Source organism: Crocodylus porosus, unplaced genomic scaffold, assembly GCF_001723895.1.
Source record: "Crocodylus porosus isolate Cpor-Errol unplaced genomic scaffold, CroPor_comp1, whole genome shotgun sequence".
NCBI lineage: Eukaryota > Metazoa > Chordata > Crocodylia > Crocodylidae > Crocodylus > Crocodylus porosus.
In genome coordinates, this window is record NW_017728942.1 from 5,298,752 (window position 1) to 5,317,384 (window position 18,633).

General features: G+C 43.1%; 1 protein-coding gene across 4 annotated transcripts in view; it reads right to left on the reverse strand.

Annotated features, from left to right (window-relative positions):
• LOC109318797 (piezo-type mechanosensitive ion channel component 2-like) overlaps positions 1-18,633 on the reverse strand; it is a 55,118-nt gene that overhangs the window by 13,181 nt on the left and 23,304 nt on the right. For 3 of the 4 annotated variants that reach the window (XM_019548194.1, XM_019548191.1, XM_019548195.1), the window contains exons 27-40: positions 17,345-17,441; positions 15,249-15,411; positions 13,949-14,038; positions 11,287-11,402; positions 10,702-10,767; positions 8,381-8,493; positions 6,173-6,269; positions 5,701-5,772; positions 5,326-5,492; positions 4,610-4,803; positions 3,184-3,438; positions 1,667-1,925; positions 1,165-1,353; positions 376-574 (exon numbers count right to left, since the gene is read on the reverse strand). In XM_019548194.1, coding sequence (XP_019403739.1) covers positions 376-574; positions 1,165-1,353; positions 1,667-1,925; positions 3,184-3,438; positions 4,610-4,803; positions 5,326-5,492; positions 5,701-5,772; positions 6,173-6,269; positions 8,381-8,493; positions 10,702-10,767; positions 11,287-11,402; positions 13,949-14,038; positions 15,249-15,411; positions 17,345-17,441 — 2,077 coding nt within the window. The remainder of the gene's footprint in view (positions 1-375; positions 575-1,164; positions 1,354-1,666; positions 1,926-3,183; positions 3,439-4,609; positions 4,804-5,325; positions 5,493-5,700; positions 5,773-6,172; positions 6,270-8,380; positions 8,494-10,701; positions 10,768-11,286; positions 11,403-13,948; positions 14,039-15,248; positions 15,412-17,344; positions 17,442-18,633) is intronic. The other variant, XM_019548192.1, reaches the window with a different exon arrangement.

Genomic DNA, 18,633 nt, shown 5'->3' on the forward strand with positions numbered 1-18,633 from the left:
GGGACCAGCAGGCATTGGGGGAGTCCCTGTTCCCCCGAGCACTGCCAGGAGTGACTAGAAATAACGGTCACAAGGTGGCAGAAGGTAAATTCAGATTAGACATCAGGATGCGCCACTTTACTGTCAGGGCGGCTAGGGTCTGGAACCAACTTCCCAGGAAGTGGTGCTGGCTCCTACCCTGGGGGTCTTTACGAGGAGGCTGGATGAACGCTCTTTCCTGCCATGGCAGGGGGTTGGAGTTGATAATCTGCTCAGGTCCCTTCCGACCCTAGAAACTATGAAACTGAAATTTTGGTCCCAAGTGTATTTTCTCTATCTTAATATTAAAGCGAACACCTCCCCCATATAAAAGTAGCTCTGTGTGGCTCCAGCTACCTTCATTAGCTGAGCCTGTCTGGCGTCTCCTAAAAGCAGTCTTGGAGAGGTGGTGATGTCTGAAGAGATGCCATGTCCCTGATTCATCCTCACTTTCCTCCAGGTCAACTCTGCTCTGCTTTTTCTTTTGTCTCCATGTCAACATTGTTTTCTTGGGATCAGGCACATCAGTGCCTTTGGCATCCCATAGTCCATGGCACTAAAGAGAGTATTTTAAGAAAAATAAAATAGTCTGGTACATTGTGCCCTTAGTACAGTATCTTTAAGTGACAGGAATCACAAATCGCTCTCCAGAGGGAGGAAGAAGCAGACACGTAAAGGGGTGGAGAGAGAGTTAAGACTTGAGAACAAGGGAGGTTTCCTAGTGACCAAAGACCCAACTTCAACCCACAATGCAAATTTCGTAAAATTTATCAGTAAAACTCCTATTGACTTCAATGGGGTTTGGGTTTCCCACCCCTGCAGGACTCGAATCTCTTATTACTTCGTACAAACATCTCCCTTTAAAAAGATTTATTGGTAGGTAACCTGTGACAGGAGAATTAAGCACTTGTTTATTTAAATCTGGAATTTCATTCACCTCTTTTCTGAGTTAAGGACAGAAGTTAAACTTGGTTCCAAGCCCAGATTTGGACTTTAAGTCCATGCATCTTGAAACCCGGAGGTGAGTTTTGAATTTATACCAGGACTGAAGAAAAGGCTCACTCAGAAAAGTTTAATTTCTACTGAAAACAATGAGCACGACAAGAAAGAACTGGATCATTTCTTTTCCTGTCAAGAGAGATTTACCTTCAGGATAGACCTGTGAAAGAACAAAGCAAGCAGCTGCACGAGATCAAAATGCACATAGCCATCCTTCTTCTCTATCCCAACAATATTTGGCAGTGCGAATGGCTCTTCTCCATGGAGGGCGCAGTACAACTTGCTGGTCCAGGGAAAGAATCCAAACTGAGAAAAATATTTGACAGCGACTGTTATCTGGAGGGAACAAAAACATACAAAACAAGTTAGAAGGTCTGACCTCGAAGAGCAACAGCTGGCCTCCACAATTTTCAAAAAGACCTTTTTACATCTTCCAAGTATAGGGAAAGACTACAGCAAACATTCCTGCTGGCTTAACTTCTAGAGAACAAGCCTTTATCTGGGACTCCGCAAAGATGTCGTCTCATTTTACCCCATTTATTTCCATCCCATTATCAGCAATTCGAACGAGAATTTATTGAACTTTAATATAAAGAACAGCCCCTGCTTGAAGCAAGTGACTCGTCTGTGGTACAGGGAGCTTCCATACCTGTGTATAAATGATGGCTATAACCCAGAAGAATTTAGTAGGCCTTGGAATGGATAACATAGCCCACATAAATACAAGGATAGGCAGAACCAAAGTAAGGACTGAAGCAGAGACCATGTGGTTCAGAATGATCACAAAATAACAAAGTATTTCTGACTTGGACACCATGGCGTTGTACAAAGCAAAGCCCAGTTTTAGAAGTCGGGGGAGACGCTCATAAAATTTGTCCGACTGCTCCAGTTCGTTGTCATGAAACATCCTGCACCAAAGAATGAAAAATATAAAATCAAATTAACTGTATTTCCAAATTGCCTTTTGGCTACCACACAGTATTTATAAATCAGACTTAAATAAATCAGAGCAGATATGGTATAATGAGATCTCTTCAGAACTTTACATGTAAAGCTGTAATAGTTTTATTAACTACACCTTGAATGAAAGCTTTCACTCGTCTAAACCATATCTAAAGAGTTTCTGGCTCCCGGCTCTGCTCTCAAATACTGGAAACTCTCGTGCAACTCTGAACCTTATTTCATGAACACAGAATTTTTTTTCCCTCTGACTGACTTCAGTGGAGTTAGGAAAATGTGGGAGCATATTTTTCCTTATGACATGAACACAATTGTTTTACCCTAGGATTGACTTCATTGGGGTTCAATTTATTCCACCCTCTGACTTCAGTGGGGTTAGGAAAAGCATCTGCTAAGCCATTTCCACAAAAATGTGTGCGCACTTACAAGCAAAAAGCATAGTCAAGCAATATCCAGAGCAACTACTTGAGATACTGAGCACTTCTGATTCTCATTAACCTGAGGATCTTGTCCTTAATTTACCCATACAATCAGCATGAGCACACGCCAGTCATACTGCTTGTACCAGCAATGCGTACAAACTGCGTGTGCGGAGTTCTTAACACCTTTGGAGTGGAGCTGGCTTAATGTGAGAGAGTGATATAAAAAAAAATTATTTCCATCTTGCAATGTTCAAACAACAACCTATTTTTCTTTCTTTCCAAATTTTGGTGATTTTACTGACATTTTAAACTTCATGTGCTAAAAATGTGGATCACATTAGGTATCATTATTTTTTCATTTAAAAAAATAAGTATTTTGAAAGCAGTTTTCATAAACATTTCAGTAAAAGAAAACCTGTGAAAGCAAGGGATTTCTGAAAGCTTTCACTTCTGGAAAAAAAACAAAAAAGCCCTTCCCTCCCAACCTCCCCAGTGCGGCTTCTAATGTGAAAACTATTTCCCCAGCTCTACCACAGAAGATCACTGTTAATATAAGGAGAAAATATAACCACAGAGCCAGATTCCAGGGTGTAAATTGGCTTAACTTCACTATGAACAGAGCTGTGATCATTGATACCAGCTGAGGATCTCCCTCAAGGGCCCTCTTTAATCCTAAATCAAATAAGTAAAAAAATTGGGCACAATTAAGCTGTCATGTTGTTTAAGACTAATCATCTTTCTATGGGTATCATTGCAGCTGGGTTTGTATTTAGGTCTCTCTTGCCTGTTCAGGAGCAGATCACTGGCAGTCATAACAGGAACTTCATTTAACAGCCTGCCTGCTACTTTGGTCTTCTGAATGGATGGGGAAGTAACATAATCTTCTGTTTCTAATGAACGGCTCCCCAGATTGGCAAGCACCACACAGGAAGCAGGACAAGTAGTTGTTTCTGGCTCGGTGCCTTTGATGCTATCTTCATTTTCTTCCTTCTCTCCTGATTCATCTCCATTTGTTTCTTCAGCAGCTTCCTCAGGTTCCCTAAATCCAAAGTGTATTTTTTTCAAAGTGCTGCTGAGACAGTGAGTTAAGCTTTTGACAGACAATAAAAAACTCTTATTAAGTGAGGCTAATATAATGTATCTTGTGGACATGCCAGAATAACAAGGGCATACTTTCCAGAGCTTTAGGTTTGAGTATGATTTCCAGCATCCAAGTTCTCTCATTGTGACAGGGATTGGAATGGCTTCACTCGAGCACATTACTTTGCACACAATGTAAGGGACAGGGTTGTTCTTATAGGCTAGGGACAGAAGTTACACATAGAAAGTTTAAGTGATCAGAAACTGGTTTAAACCTGTAACAGAACAGACATTCAGTGCACATAAACCAGTTTCAAAATGGCCGAAACTGGTTTAAGATAAACCTGGTTGAATGTAGTATCAGACTTAACTAATTTGGGTCAAACCAGTTTACGAAACTTCTGTCCCAGACCCCTTGCTGGTTCAAGTTAAATCACAGCCCCCCAGCATGCTCTGCCCTGGGCTGGGCTGTCCTTCGGCTCTGGAGAGCAGAGCTGGCCCTGCCCCTCTGCTCCCTAGCTGCAGCAATGAGGGCTGTCTGACAAAGGGGTGTGGGACAAACCAACTTGGGATGCAGCCCAGTCTGCAGGGGAGGACTGCCCATCCCCCAGGCAAACTGGCTAGAGTCTAGGGCCAGGAAAGAGGGGTTAAATCCCCTTCCCCTGCTTGTATTTACTGCTGGCTGCAACTGTGGAGTACAAATCCCAGAGGCACCTGGAAGCAGGAAGAGGAAGTGATGAGCAACCCTGCAAAGTTCTGCTGCTGTGAGTCTGGACTGCAAATCCCAGAGACCTTGGGGACAGCACAAAGAAGAAATGAACACACAGCCAGAGAGCCCTGCTCTAGCGCCCTCCAGCTTCTGGCCTGAGCCACTGCAGGCATGTGGCTGCATTTCTTGAATCAAACATCAGTGTTCCCAGACAGCACGCTGTCTGTAAAACAAGAGTAACAGCAATTCCTTATTTTTCTGAATGACCACATTAAAGATTAAAGGATGCTCAGCTGCTGCAATAATAGGGGCTGGTGTAAGAAAACTATCAAATGTTGCTTGACTGTGAGTTTTCTAACTAAAGGGTGCACCACTCTAGGGAAAATATGAAGTAACAATGACATCGCTAATATTTACCCACCTGGATGCCATGCTCTCATAAGGTTGTTTGATGTCCTGTCCGCGAATCTGCTGGTACTCAGATAATATGTCTTCCTCACTCTGGTCCTCCTTTGCAGTTTCCACTTTATTTCCTTCACAAGCACTCCTTTGTACCTGCTGATTCTTCTTCAGGTTATAATATTGGAGAACGGTATCTGCTGAGGCTTCTTTCCCCTTAAAAGTTAATACAGAATTAATTAAATGGTAGAAATGCTGTCATGATGTCTGTCAGTGCAAATTATCATAGGAAAATAATACTTCTGGATCCTCATGTGCAACTCCATCCTCTAAAACAGGTGGGTAGTTTGGGCTTCATTGGGGTGGGGGGGAGCTTTTGTTCTTTTCCTGCAAGTCAGAGTCCTTCAGGCCCTTTGATCACTTTAAAATGCTGTGATGTAAATAATGCTCAGAACTTATTAGTACTGACATCAAGTCTCTCAAAGGAAGAAAAAATGGTTTTCAAAACCCAGCCAAATACAGAAAGGTTGGCCAACACATGAACATTAGAAAACCACATTGCCAGTAGCTGCTATAACGTATAAATCATCACTGAGCAGAATTTGGTAGAATATTTCTGGGAAAAGAAGGATTTTGAGACTGAGATTCATATTTCCAGTTTGATATGGTGTAATAAATTCAGACATCCTATTGACACTCAAACATGTAAGATAGTGTGTGAAATGACAGTGCTCTTACCCTATTAATTTCTCGCCATAGTATGCACCTTTCAATTCGGAGTACTTTTGCTATGTCCAGATTATCTTTACACAGGGAATTCACTGCCTCTATAATATCATCTAACAAAACTTGAACTAAGACCCAAGCAAGCTTGACTATGTTGATTACTCTTTGGATGATGTCTTCTGTCAAAAAGAAAAAAAAAATCATGTATGCTTACCCACAGCAAACTGCTCTGTGTGAGTTATTCCATCTCATGCAGCTCCCAAGCTCTGTCTGAGAAATACTCAGCACAGGCACAAAGGGTTGAAACTATCAGTTTTGGTTGTCCTTACAGCCCTCCAAATAGGGTAAATGGCTTCTGAGTTATTTCTGTAAAACAGGCCAACTCACCTGGCTCATCTAAAGGCTCTTCAGTCATTGATTGCTCCGTTTCCTCTTCAAAGGATGCCCCTTTCATGTCTTCTATTTCATATATGAACATAAACAGAATGACACGGGGGTAAACTTTACCTAGACCTCTTTCCTGCTACTCAGAAGTTAGGAGCCCAGTCCAATTCCCCACTGAAGTCAATGGGATTCTGACTTTATATGAAGGTCGCCTAACTGGGTATCTAGAAACTGTAAATGAATGCACATGGGAAGGGCACCATTAAGGGAATTATGGCAAGAGATAAGGATTTCCTCTTCACCCAATCTGCGGGGTGTGCTGAGGGCAGCGAGCATGGGTGTCCCTGTTCCCTGGCCCACCCATGTTTAAGTGACTATCCTTTACATTATAGCTCCTCTCATTCAAATGGTCCTTTTTGGTCTAATGTGTCTGGCAGGCTTCTGTCTGGAGGTGTCTGCAAATGTTTCTTATTACCTCCAAGTTGCTCTTTCTTCCTCTGCTCCCTGATTTCATCTTGTTCTCTTGTTCTTAGTGCCGATTTGGAGTTAGTCATCCAGGCTTCATGTGCGAGCTGCATGAGGAAGTGCCATTATTCTCTGGTTAGAAACCTAACACGTCCACGCAGCTCATCAACCTAAGTTGGATTTCATTTAATTTACTGCATTATGCCAGAAACTCCTTTATCTTGCTAGTGACTGCATCTACACAAGACACTGACTGAGCAGTAGTTTGTTACTACAGAGCAGTAGCTCATTACTACTGTGCGGCAACATTGTGTGGCACAAAGTGTGAGGTGATGCTACTGCACAGGAGTAACAAGCTACTGATCGTCAGTAGTAATGAGCTAGTGTACGGTCAGCATCACCAAGAAGCCATTTGGGGACCCTGTTGCACAGTAACTCTGGTTACTGTGCAGTCATTTAGTACTTGTGTTCGCAAGTACTAAATGATTGTGCAGCAACAACTGCATAGTCAGCATCTCGTGTAGATGTGGCTAGATGTGGATCAAATGAGCTGCAGTTCCCTCCTCCTCACTTCCATTAATATAGACTCCGATCTCAATGACAGTTTGCAGACCCATTAGGCTCCTTTATAAACTCGGATAACACCTGTATAGTAACAACAGCAATTGCTTCCGTGGAAAGAGTGGTCGCTCCTTAAGGAAACGATCCCCCAAGCCCAAAGGGAAGTAATCCCAACATGAATCAAAGGGAGCAGTAGGGTGCAAAAGCCCCCATGGCTCACCAAAAGCATCTGGGAATGTCTCCTAGCTAAAAGGGAAGCGCACATTCAATGGCAGGGAGGGGCCATCCCCAGGGAGGACTATACTGCATTGCTCGGGGCTGCAGGGGGGTAGTCAGGAAGGCCAAGGCAAGGATGGGACTGGGACTAGCAACCCGGATCAACGACAACAAGAATTCCTTCTTTAAATACATAGGGGCAAAAAGAAGGTTCCGGGTAATGTAGGGGGCCTGCAGGACATGCTAGGAAATTTGGTCATCACACCAGACATCAAAGCTAACCTATTTAACAACTTCTTTGCCTCCATCCTCCTGAGCCGGGACCGGAACAGCCACCCCCCCCTTAAATCCCAGGGCAGGCGCACCTAAGCCAAGGGTCAGTGAGGAACTAGTCAGGGAACATCTGGAGGGACTGGATGTATTTAAATCAGCTGGTCCGGACGATCTCCACCCCTGAGTGCTGAGGGAATTAGCTGAGGTCATTGCGGGACCCCTGGCACGGCTGTACAAGCACTCGTGGTGCTCTGGTGTGGTGCCACAGGACTGAAAGAGGGCCAATGTGGTTCCCATCTTCAAAATGGGAAGGAAGGAGGACCCGGGGAACTATAGGGCAGTTAGTCTTACCTCGATCCTCGGTAAGCTTTTTGAGAGAATTATCCTGGCACATGTCCATGAGGGGCCAGCAGGGGACTGCATGCTTAGGGGCAACCAACATAGGTTCATTAGCGGCAGGTCCTGTCAAACCAACCTGGTGGCCTTCTACAACCAGGTCACCAAATCCTTAGATGCAGGGCTAGCAGTGGACATAGTCTCCCTGGACTTTCAGAAGGCCTTCGACACTGTCTCTCACCCCGTTCTCACTGGGAGAGTCCCTGTTCCCCCGAGCACCGCCAGGAATGACCAGGGATAACGGTCACAAGCTGGCAGAAGGTAAATTCAGATTAGACATCAGGAGGCGCTACTTCACGGTCAGGGCAGCTAGGATCTGGAACCAGCTTCCAAGTGAAGTGGTGCTGGCTCCTACCCTGGGGGTCTTTAAGAGGAGGCTGGATGAACACCTTGCTGGGGTCGTTTGACCCCAGTACTCTTTCCTGCCATGGCGGGGGGTCAGATTTGATGATCTGCTCAGGTCCCTTCCGACCCTACTAACTATGAAACTATGAAAAGCAACATTGGGAAAATATTTGGTAGTTTCAGTGCGGTTGTATCTATAACAATACCTAGCTCTTTTCACCTGATGCACTTTACCAGGGAAGTAAACTTCATTGTGTCCATGTTACAGATGAGAAAACTAAGCCAGAGGTCAGTCAAGTGACATGTCCAAAGTTATTCAGCAAGCCAGGGGCATAGCTAGAAACAGCACTTTAGCCTCCTCAGTCCTAGTCTAGTGCTCTAACAGCAAGGCCATGCAGTTGAATATTTTCAGAAATAAGCCCTAAACCTGGAATGCTGTTTTTCTCTTTGATTCTTCCTCCTTTCTCTGTTCTGTGTCCCCTTCTTCCTCTTCATCTTCACTGTCTGTCTCAAAGAGGTAGTAGCTCCCAGCTTGAATCACTGAAATCAGTTCCAGAAGAAAAGATGTCTGAGGTTTTTTTCAAAACTATTAACATGTTAGGTGCTCATCTTTCTTTGAAATTAATAGAGGTTGTGTATTTAACTCAATTGCCTGGTTTTCAAAACCCTAGACTATTTGTTTAATTTATGTTTGGATAGGATGAGCATCTTAGAAAATACTAACAATAGGTAAATTGGGCATATTTTTATCCTTACTAATATTTTTTGTTCCTTTTTATTAGTATTTTTACCCTTAATGCAATTTAAAGTAGCACTTAGGCTCTAAATAGGAACAACTGGAAAGAAAACCACCTTTGGATAGCACTGACATTAATCATAGAGTAGTAGGGGTAGAAGGGATCTCCAGAAGTCATCTAGTCCAACCCCCTACCTCTAGAAGGATCGTCCCTATCCAAACCATCCCATACAACCATAACCTAAACTCTTCATGAGATTACCTACCCTCAACCCTGACACAACATGGACCTAACACTCTACCCTGCCAAAGGCAAAGCAGGGGAGTCATAGCAGCCAACATCCTGCTTCTCTAAAATGTCCACATACACTTTAAAAGTCCTGAGGAGAGGGCCGTGCCCCCTGCTACAGAGGAAAGGAAAACCCCTTGCAGTCCAAACCAAACTGACCGTCAGGTAAAATTCCTCCCTGACCCCAAATATGGTGATTGGTCTGACCTCAAGCGGAGGGGCAAGGCCCTCTAGCCAGGACCCTCAGGCAAACCCCTCCTTAGCTGTAGCCAACACCCAAAGCCTCTGGGGAGGTTTAAAAATACCCTGGCACATGTACTGGGGGAAAAAAAGGGGTGGGGGGGCAGAAGCAACCAGCAAAGCCCAGAAGCATGGGAAATACTTATGGCAGAAATTAGGCATAGCTACACCTAGATCATCCCTGACCGATGGCTGTCCAACTTTTTTTTATTTTTTTAACAACTCCAGTCCACAATTTCCGTAGGCAGTCTATTCCACTGGCTCACTGTTCTCACAGTGAAGAAGTTTTTCCAGGTATCCAATCTAAATGTACTCTTCTGCGACTTCAGGCCATTGAGCCATATGCTCCTCTCTGCAGCAAAAGAGATAAGTTGCTTCCCCTCTTCTTCGCGGCATTTCTTCAAGGATTTGAAGACTACCATGTCACCTGTTAAGCAGCTTTTCTGCAAGCAGAATATGCCTCGCTCCTTCAGCCTCTCCTCGTATGACTTGCCTTCCAAGCCCTTGATCATCTTTGTTGCCCACCTCTGGACCCTCTCTAACTTCTCTACGTCCTCTTTAAAATGTGGAGCCCAGAACTGCCCACAGTACTCCAAATGAGGCCTAACCATTGCTGAGTAGAGACACACTATCACCTCCCATGTCTTGCACCTAATGTTTCTATTGATGCAGCTCAAAACCACATTTGCCCTTTGTGCAGCTGCATCACACTGCAGATTCATCTCGAGTCTGTGGTCTCCCAAGACTCCCAAGTCCCTTTCTACAGAGCTGCCATCCAGCCAGGTGAACTATCCTATTAGCTCTAGTCCAACTGTCCAATCTGTCAAGATCCTTCTGAATTGTGCTTGCCCCCTCCAATGTGTTTGCGATCCTTCCCAGTTTCATTTGGCTAGGAAAGTGTGAGGGACCCAGTGGAAAACTCTGTGCTCTTTGCTGAGCTGCACATACATGATCTCTTCTAAATTGTGACAGCTGTTAAGACAGCTACTGAAGAGCAGCTCAGCTGCAGCAAAACTTTTAAATAATGTAATTCTCAGGCATCCGCTAATAATTATATAATTATAATTATCCCTTAGGATAGTGCCTGGTTTTTCCAGTTTCCTGCCAGCTTGCTATGTGCACTGGCAAAGGGACTGCTGCTGTAGTTCCCCTTCTGCAAAAATGAAATCCATTGTGCAGTACAGCAACTGCAGTTGTTTGCTTGCCAGTAACAAAGAAGGGCCAGAGTTACTCCTGGGATACACTGGTGTAACTGAGAGCAGGTTATGGCTTTAGGTCTAGGCTGTTCCAACTCCATTTATGTAAAAGTCTATGGAATTTTTCCATTAGATCCCATACTCCCATCTGGGAGCTGACATGACTCCACCCAACCATGATATGCTTTGGCAGGTTCCTGTTATGTGCAACCCAGGTAGCTGTGTGCAGACCCCCTGTCCAGCAGGATATGTGCCTCAGAGGCTTTTAACACCAGGAGAGAACCTACCTGAGGTGTGGGTGACCCAGGGTTGCCACCACTTCTTGTCCTCATCTTCCTTCTTCTGTCCTCCCTCTGCAAAGACGATTGTAAAACTTGCTGAGTAAGATGGACAAGCAGATACTCATTTTCCTTTTAGCTTAAAAGAAGTTTCTCAATGCAGCAGGCTACACATGTGGGGAGTTCAGTGGGGCTTGTGGTATGGTCAGGTCAGACTTCTGTCTCCTTTGTGAGCCATGGAAGGGTTCTCTATATCTGCTGTGAATTATCAGCAAGGTGACAGGATCCACTGCATGGGTTGGAAGTTCATGGCCCAGAAACCCAGCACGAGGGGTGACAACAGCAGAAGGTAACAGAAGGAAGGTGCATTGCAACCCAATGACTTAAACCCAAGCTGCAAGGATGACTCTCACCTTCTTGGGCCTTGTGGATAAGCCCTGGTGAGACTAATGACTCTGGTTTTGGCTGAGGGCCATTTTGTCCTTCAGGAAATGTTTTACTGTAGAAAACACAGCAGCGAACAGAGGATGGACAAGGATAGAGACCATCTCCCATTCTATGCTGGGCTACTAAATGTGACAAGTTTAATGTCACCTGTATCTAGTAGCTCCTGATCTTCTGCCGAGGGTTTCACAGTTGCTTTTTCTGGACTTGGGATCCTTTCTTTCAATCTGTCCCCTTTTTTCTGCTTAGATCTGATCAGTTCCATTCTAAGGGTTTAAAAAAGGACAAAGGCAGGAGTACAATAATCATTAGCATTTAAGACATGCGTTATTGGCTTTACTTCAAAGCAGACTTTAAATCATTATCCTCCCAGGATCCTATCATATGAGCTCCAGTTTCATTATTATCATCCCAAATATTATATCAATAATAGAAATGGTCAGAACATGGAGATTTTCCCCTGAAAAAAGTTGACTTTCTATCAATTCCTGCCCCCCCCCCCAAAAAAAAAAACCCTCTGAAAAATGGAAACCAAAGGATCAAAACATTTGGTTAAAAAAATGGCCCAAACCAGAAAAAATCCGTTTTTGAGACAAAAATGTTGTGGTTTTGGTCTTTTAAAGAAAATAACGGTGGTTTGGTTTTTTTGGTTTTTTTGGGGGTTTTTTTTGCAGGAGCAGGTTCTTTTACATATTTTGGTTCTGTTTAAAGCTCAAGTTTTCATCAAAAAAATCTTAATGGAAATATTGTCCATAAAATCAGCCTTAATTAGTAGTACCAGATCATAAATATGAAAAGAACTTGATCAAGGACATAGAACTGGGTGTGACTGAGGAGTTTCTGGCTCCCAGTTCTGTTCTCAAATACTGGAAACTCTTGTGCTGTTTCATACAACTCTGAACCTTATTTCATGAACACAGACTTATTTTACATCTATCTAAAATTATTGCTGATATAGGATGCTCTTTTGTCTTCATTAGGCTTAAATTAATATAAGTACATTAATATTCTATCGGGTTGATTCAAAGCCCATTGAAGTTGATGGGAATCTGCACAGGAACACCAGTAGGAATTGGCTTAACCTTTGAATGCAGACTTCCAGGAGCACTCCTTTGACATTTCAAATACAAAGTGTGGGAGAATAGCAAAGACTTTCATGCCTTGGGCCAGCAGAAGCTAACCTTTTCCAAAGCTGGCCACTTTCATATGAACACATGCAAGTTAGTAAGTCAGGAAATGATAAAAGGAAACTATTAATCTAAATACACATACTTTTGCTGATATTATTGTTGCTGCTTGTACTGAACTCTACTTACTTTGGATCTGGCTGATATTTGGAAGCTATTCATGCCAAGATTTAATAATTCAAAACAGGAAGCAGCTTTGATTAGATGCATGCAATACTATAGACAAACCCCAAACAGAACCAACATTTGTCTTCTAGACAGCATTTTACATTGTGTCAATACGTTTGGCATTATGTCTGAGAGTTTTGCAAGGAAACATCTGTGAGATTCTGAAGCAGATAAAATGAAACGTTTGATCAATCTTCACTCATCTGATAACTAATTAAGGAGGTTTCATTCATTTTGCCATGAAAAGTGGATCTCGTTATTCCAGTACTGACATTAGCAGATGACACAGATACCTTCTGGCCCGCTGTCCGCCTGTATACCTCTTTAGTGATCTTATGGTACGCAGGGACTTGACACGGGCAAGTACAATCACATTCATCTCCATCCTAGGGACTCCAAGACTACAGACTCACATTTGGTCCATCCTTTCAAGTTTTAAAGGAAGCTTTCCTTAGGGTGTATTTCTCATTGTCAGCAGATGGGTCCTAAATAAGCCTGGTCTTATAGCTGCACGAAGGTAGCTGCAGCAATGACGATTCCTTCTGCAGATGTAATGTGCTACTGTAAACCACAACCTGTAGCAGTGCAGATTGCTCTGGTTTCAAAGCAAGATAAATTGCACAGGTGCTAACCCCAGTTTTCACCCAGTATGTTTTTCATATGTCTATGTGTTTTCCTTAGTGGACCTTCACCACTAGCTAAGCCCCTAATATAGACAAGGTCTAACACTAGTTCTGTTCGGATGCCATCATTGAACAGTTGCTCTTATTGTCTAGAGAAGTAAAGAAGCTAAAATCTTGTGGGACAGACCAGATGGATGTCCTCTGGTGTGATGATATTGTACCATAGGCTGTGTAACAATTTCTTTGAGACCAACCATGGGCTAGAGTCAACAGCTTTCTTATCTTGCAGTCTAAATGAGAATCTAAAATGCCTCGTGCCATCTCTGTCAAGATCTCTAAATCATATAGAAGAATGAGGGCAAGGAGTTGAGAGCTGTTACAGTGTTTGGGTACTGAATCCATTATTCAAATCCCTGTCTCCTCCCAGCTGTCCTTCCTGTTTGAATCTCTACTATGACCATTATATAATCACCTTCAGTTTTGCATTTAGCAGTATTCCCACTCTTCCTCCCAATGGCAGGAAAGGGATCTGAGTCACTAAGGGTAGAACATGGCAGATGGGAAATCAAAGAGGATGGAAAATAAAGTGTCCTGAAGATAGACATAGGCAGATAAGGTTCTTTGGGTGAATATGCTATCTTTTCTATGATATCTTTTAAGTTGGTCTCATAGATAACATATTCACCCAAAGAATCTTGCCTGCCTATGTCCTGAGACCAACATGGGTACAGCCTACACCCCTGAAGATAGACATGGAGAAGTGAAAAGATTAAACCTCTTGGTTTTCTACTTGGATACCCAATGCAGTGTGATTTAAAATGAACATAAACTTACTGTCTTCCCATGACCTGTACTGATTCTTCTTCTTCCTTCAGTCTGAATAACACCAATTTTTTCAGCTTTGCTTCAAACAGCTCTGCTCCTCTGCATGCATGAAATAAACCAGGCAATACTGAAATCACTTCACTGAGCAGCACATTGCTGACTTTACACCACTACAAAGGGGGAGACCCTGTTAAACACAACTAGGTAACCCATTCATCGTCAACCTGGTATATCACACTATTGCCCAGAGCTCATTGGTGAATTAAGAGCATTCAGAACAATCACTTTGCTCTCCTGCATTCCCAGAACACAATATTAGGCGTACTCCAAAGGTCCAAGTAAGAAGCCAATGTCCTGCCAAACTGGGCAAGTCGGGGTAAATCACTTGGCAGGAGCAGTTGGTAAGGGAGGGCTTTAGAGATACTAAATACTATTGTAGGGAGATCCTTTGTAAATGCAGAAACAGACAAGATAGAAATTAATGGCTAAGGAAAGAGACTGTAGGAGAGAGAGGGAGCACGAGGCTGGGAGCAGGGTCGTAGAACAGGAATGGTAGAAAACACTCTTCACCAAAAGAGGTTCCTCTGTGGGGTCACAGGAACGTGCCAAGATCCAGAGTTGCTTATCATTTATTCTAGAAGACATTTCTTACAGTTCAACAGACATTTCTTTTATCTGCCACTTCCTGATGGTGCACAAATCTAACCACTAAGCTGGAGGCTGCACTTGCCAAACTGTTCCATTTTCCAGAACTACGGCAGCATTTTATGGTTTTTCAAAAAGATCTCCAGATTCTTCACTCCTTCCTTACCCTTCTACGAGATGTGACTGCAGCAGTTAAGAATGAAGGCCAGGTTTTAACCTGGATGCCCTCCTCCCTTTGTGCCTCACTGCTCAGCCTGCTAGGCCTGCTTGTTGCAATGGAGTCTCTAACAAAGCATCTGTTCCCTAAGCCAAAGACCCTCTCTACCCCCCCCCCAATCCCAAACCTTTCACCAAGGCCTTGCCAAGATTTCTGTCCCACTTTGAGTTTGCCTGCATACCATCATCCAGGGTAGTGCATGTGAATATGTCAGATTGTAAATTCTTGCACCAGGCCCCATGACCTATTTGCTTTTATAGCACTAAGTGCATTGCTCGTGCTTAGCAAATGTTTGCCTTGTGTTTTGAACATAATGTCTAAGAGACCCCCACCCATCAGCCTCCCCAGAAATCCACATCCCAGAGAAAGAACAGTACTTAATACAGAGAGAGGATATCTGTCACTGCTGGGTTTCAGTGCCTTATGCCCTGCATCCTTCAGGTGTACCTGAAAGCTAAGATGTTAGCAGCCTTCAGATCTGCCACGACATAAAGATAGTAGTAGCTTGTAAAGACTCTTCGCTGGACCAACAAGAAAGTGAAGCTTATTGCATCCCAGAATATCCCTGCTTTATTTTCAGGCAGCTCACATGTCTCATCCTCAGGAATTTCTGCACAGAAGAAAGCATCACATCATCTGCACAAATGCCCGGTACTTCCTCTGAGACAGCACAGCAGGAAAACTGACAGAAATATTTTAGCACTCAGCAACATATGGCCCATAACTAACTCCCAAATTCTGCTCCAGGTGGCATCAAGAAGAGCATGGATGGGGAGGGAGGACTGGGGTTTCAGGTTCAGCTTTTCTTATACTGTCAGTGGACATGTCTACATATGCGCTTTAATGTGCATTAGCCTATTTTAATGCACATTAAAGTGTCACTAAAACCATGCTATTTACTTAATGCACATTAAAATAAGCTAATGTGCATTAAGCATCACTTAACCACAGGCTTTTATACAAGTCCTTTGGGAGTGTGTGGGGGGGGAAAGCCTGCTCTGATTAAAGCGCCCAGAGTGTCTCATGCATCGGCACCCCATGCTTCAGAATGGTGGCGGGGGCACTTTATCTAAAGCTCGTTTGACGAGCTTTAGATAAAGCGCCCCTGCCACCATTTTGAAGTGCGGGGACGCTGATACATAAGATGCAAGGGGCTTATAAGGCACAGCAGTTATGCTCCAGTAGATTTGATTAATCAATTCCGCTCCAACACGCTGTAGTTACAGTGCATCAGAGTATCCTCCCTGCTCATGTATAGGCACCCCATGCTGTTTAGTTAATATGCATTAAGACAGGCTAATGTGCATTTTCCTAATACCTCACAATGGAGGGCACCTATACATGAGTGCAGAGTCTGCTTCAATGCGCTGGACTCCCAGTGCGTTGGAGCAGACTAAATTAATCGAGTCTGCTGGACCATGGCAATTGCTGTCTCCTGCATCTTGCTTTAGTTCAAGTCCCCCCACTGCCATTTTGAAGTGTGGGGATGCTGATACAGGAAATGCAGCAGCGCTTTAATTAAAGCAGTTCTTGGCACATATAAGAGTGCCCATAGGTACTAGATTTAATGCCCATTAACGAAAGCGCATTAATACTTGTGTAGATGTGCCCAGTAATGGCTCTCATTCAAAACTCATTGAAGACTAACTGCCTTTGCAGCAAACGCTTTGTAACCTGTTATACAATTCACTTGGAGGTTGCTTTTAAAATGGAAAGCATCACTGCTGGACTGTTTTGTCTCCTATACATATGAATCAGGGAATGGTATACAGTGAATACTTAGGAGCATTATAATTAATTTATACATTTCTCTGGAGCACCTAGGATTTGCTTGGCTATAAATCAGTTCACCAGAATAGACGATCCATAAGTTTGTTCTAGTATCTTTAAGAACAATGTGGAACAATCCAGAGGGGAGCAACAAAATAATTACAGGTTTAGAAAATGTGGGGCATAAGGAAAGGTTAAAAAAAATGGGATTATTTAATCTAGGAAAGAGAAGCCTGAAGGAGAATTTGAAAGAAGTTCTTCAAATACAAAAAGTATTATTATAGAAAGGATGGTGAGGGATTGTTCTCATTTTCCATTGGGGAATGAACAAGAAGTAATGGGCTTAAACTGCAACAAGAAGTAGGTGATACAAAGGACTTTCTAACCATACCGGTGGTTAAGCCCTGGGGGAAATTACAGAGAGGTTGAGGAAGTCACTGGACGTTTTAAGGTGCTGGCTAGACAAACACTAGCCTAGCTTATTTGGACAAAGGTGATTATACCCTGAGTGGGACTAGATGACCCATCAAAGTTCCTTTCAGTAGTATTTTTCTATATGATTTACAATGACGGGTCATACACAAGTGTGACTAAACTTCAATAGCATTTCTGTGTTCTGTCCGCACAGCTAGGAACATGGTGCTTTTTGGCCGTATAGGAAAAGTGGACAATATTTTTCCTTGTTCCTCAGTAACAAAATATTTGCCTAAATCTACAGTCACATGAGGCCTCTGTTCTCCCTTCCAGCTTGTTCATGTTTGCTTTCCACTTACCCAAGTCATATCCTGGTATAGTACAAAACATGCCAAAGGTGTGTATTAGCCAGCAGTGGTTTCCCAGTAACTTCTCAAGATAGGCACATGCACCAATCTATTGATAGAAAGGAAACAGTGAAAAACCTTAGCAGCACTGAGCTTCAATGTATGTATTCACCTAAGCTCTCAGCTTCAACTACATTTGCTATTTGGATCCAACTGGGGTAGTGACTGAGTTAAAGGAGACTTTGTTTTTAATTCATCTTATTTAACTAGGAAAAATAATTCTCATGTATCCCAACCCCTTTCTTCCATAGAAGGAGGAAGGCAGGGAGGAAGAATGGTCTGTAATTACAGATATGGATGCTTTGCTCTGTTTGCACTGATAGAGGTCTCCCTGTGGAAACAGCGAACACATCACGCCACTGATGTAATATTTATTAACGTGCCATCACTTGCACTCCTGCTCATCTCAGCCCTGACAGTGTCCCTTTAATAATCAGCATTCTACAGGGACAGATCTTTCATTAAATTTGGATAATATTTTATTTTTATGGTATAAAAGGCATTACATTGAACCAGAAAAACAGGTCACTGCCCACAGAGAAAATAGGTAGTTTGTGCCCAGGATGCGCCACAAAGATATCACAGAATCCCGCCAGCTGGTCATATATGTATATGTATATGTATGGCTGTAGAAGTACAGTGGATTGCTGGTCTTAAGGTTAAGGCACTGGACTGGAACTTGGGAGATCCAAGTATGTTCCTTAGCTAGACCTTGGAAAAGTTACTTCAGCTCAGATTTGTCTACTCAATACAATGTAGTAATGTTTCAGCGATCCCTGGAAGCAATGTAACTGCATTAGCACATTGCAGAGTGCTGCACTAATGTGCTTATATTGCTTCGGGTATCTAAGCTGTCTTGTCCAGAACTAGCTCAGGTATCCCTCCAAGACACTTCACTGTGCAGTATAGTTGTATTCCCAGGATCCCTATATTCTTAGCCCTTTCTGTCACCCTTAACTTGTCAGGAACCTCAGTGACATCAAGGCTTTATCTGTGAGGTGGTCACTGTAGGATCAGGGCCTTAGAAAGAAAGTTTTCTGGGGTGGTCTTTTATAGTGTGTTCATGTAGTGTGAGAGAGTGCTTATGCTAAGCAAGGCCTAGCATTAAAAACAAGGCACTAAAACTCCCAGAATGCTTCAAGGAGGTTGAGGAGTCAGCGATTGACATTCTGGTAATCACTTTCTGACCCTTAGATGAAAATACTGAACTTCTGACCTTTGAACAATGATAAAAATAGCAG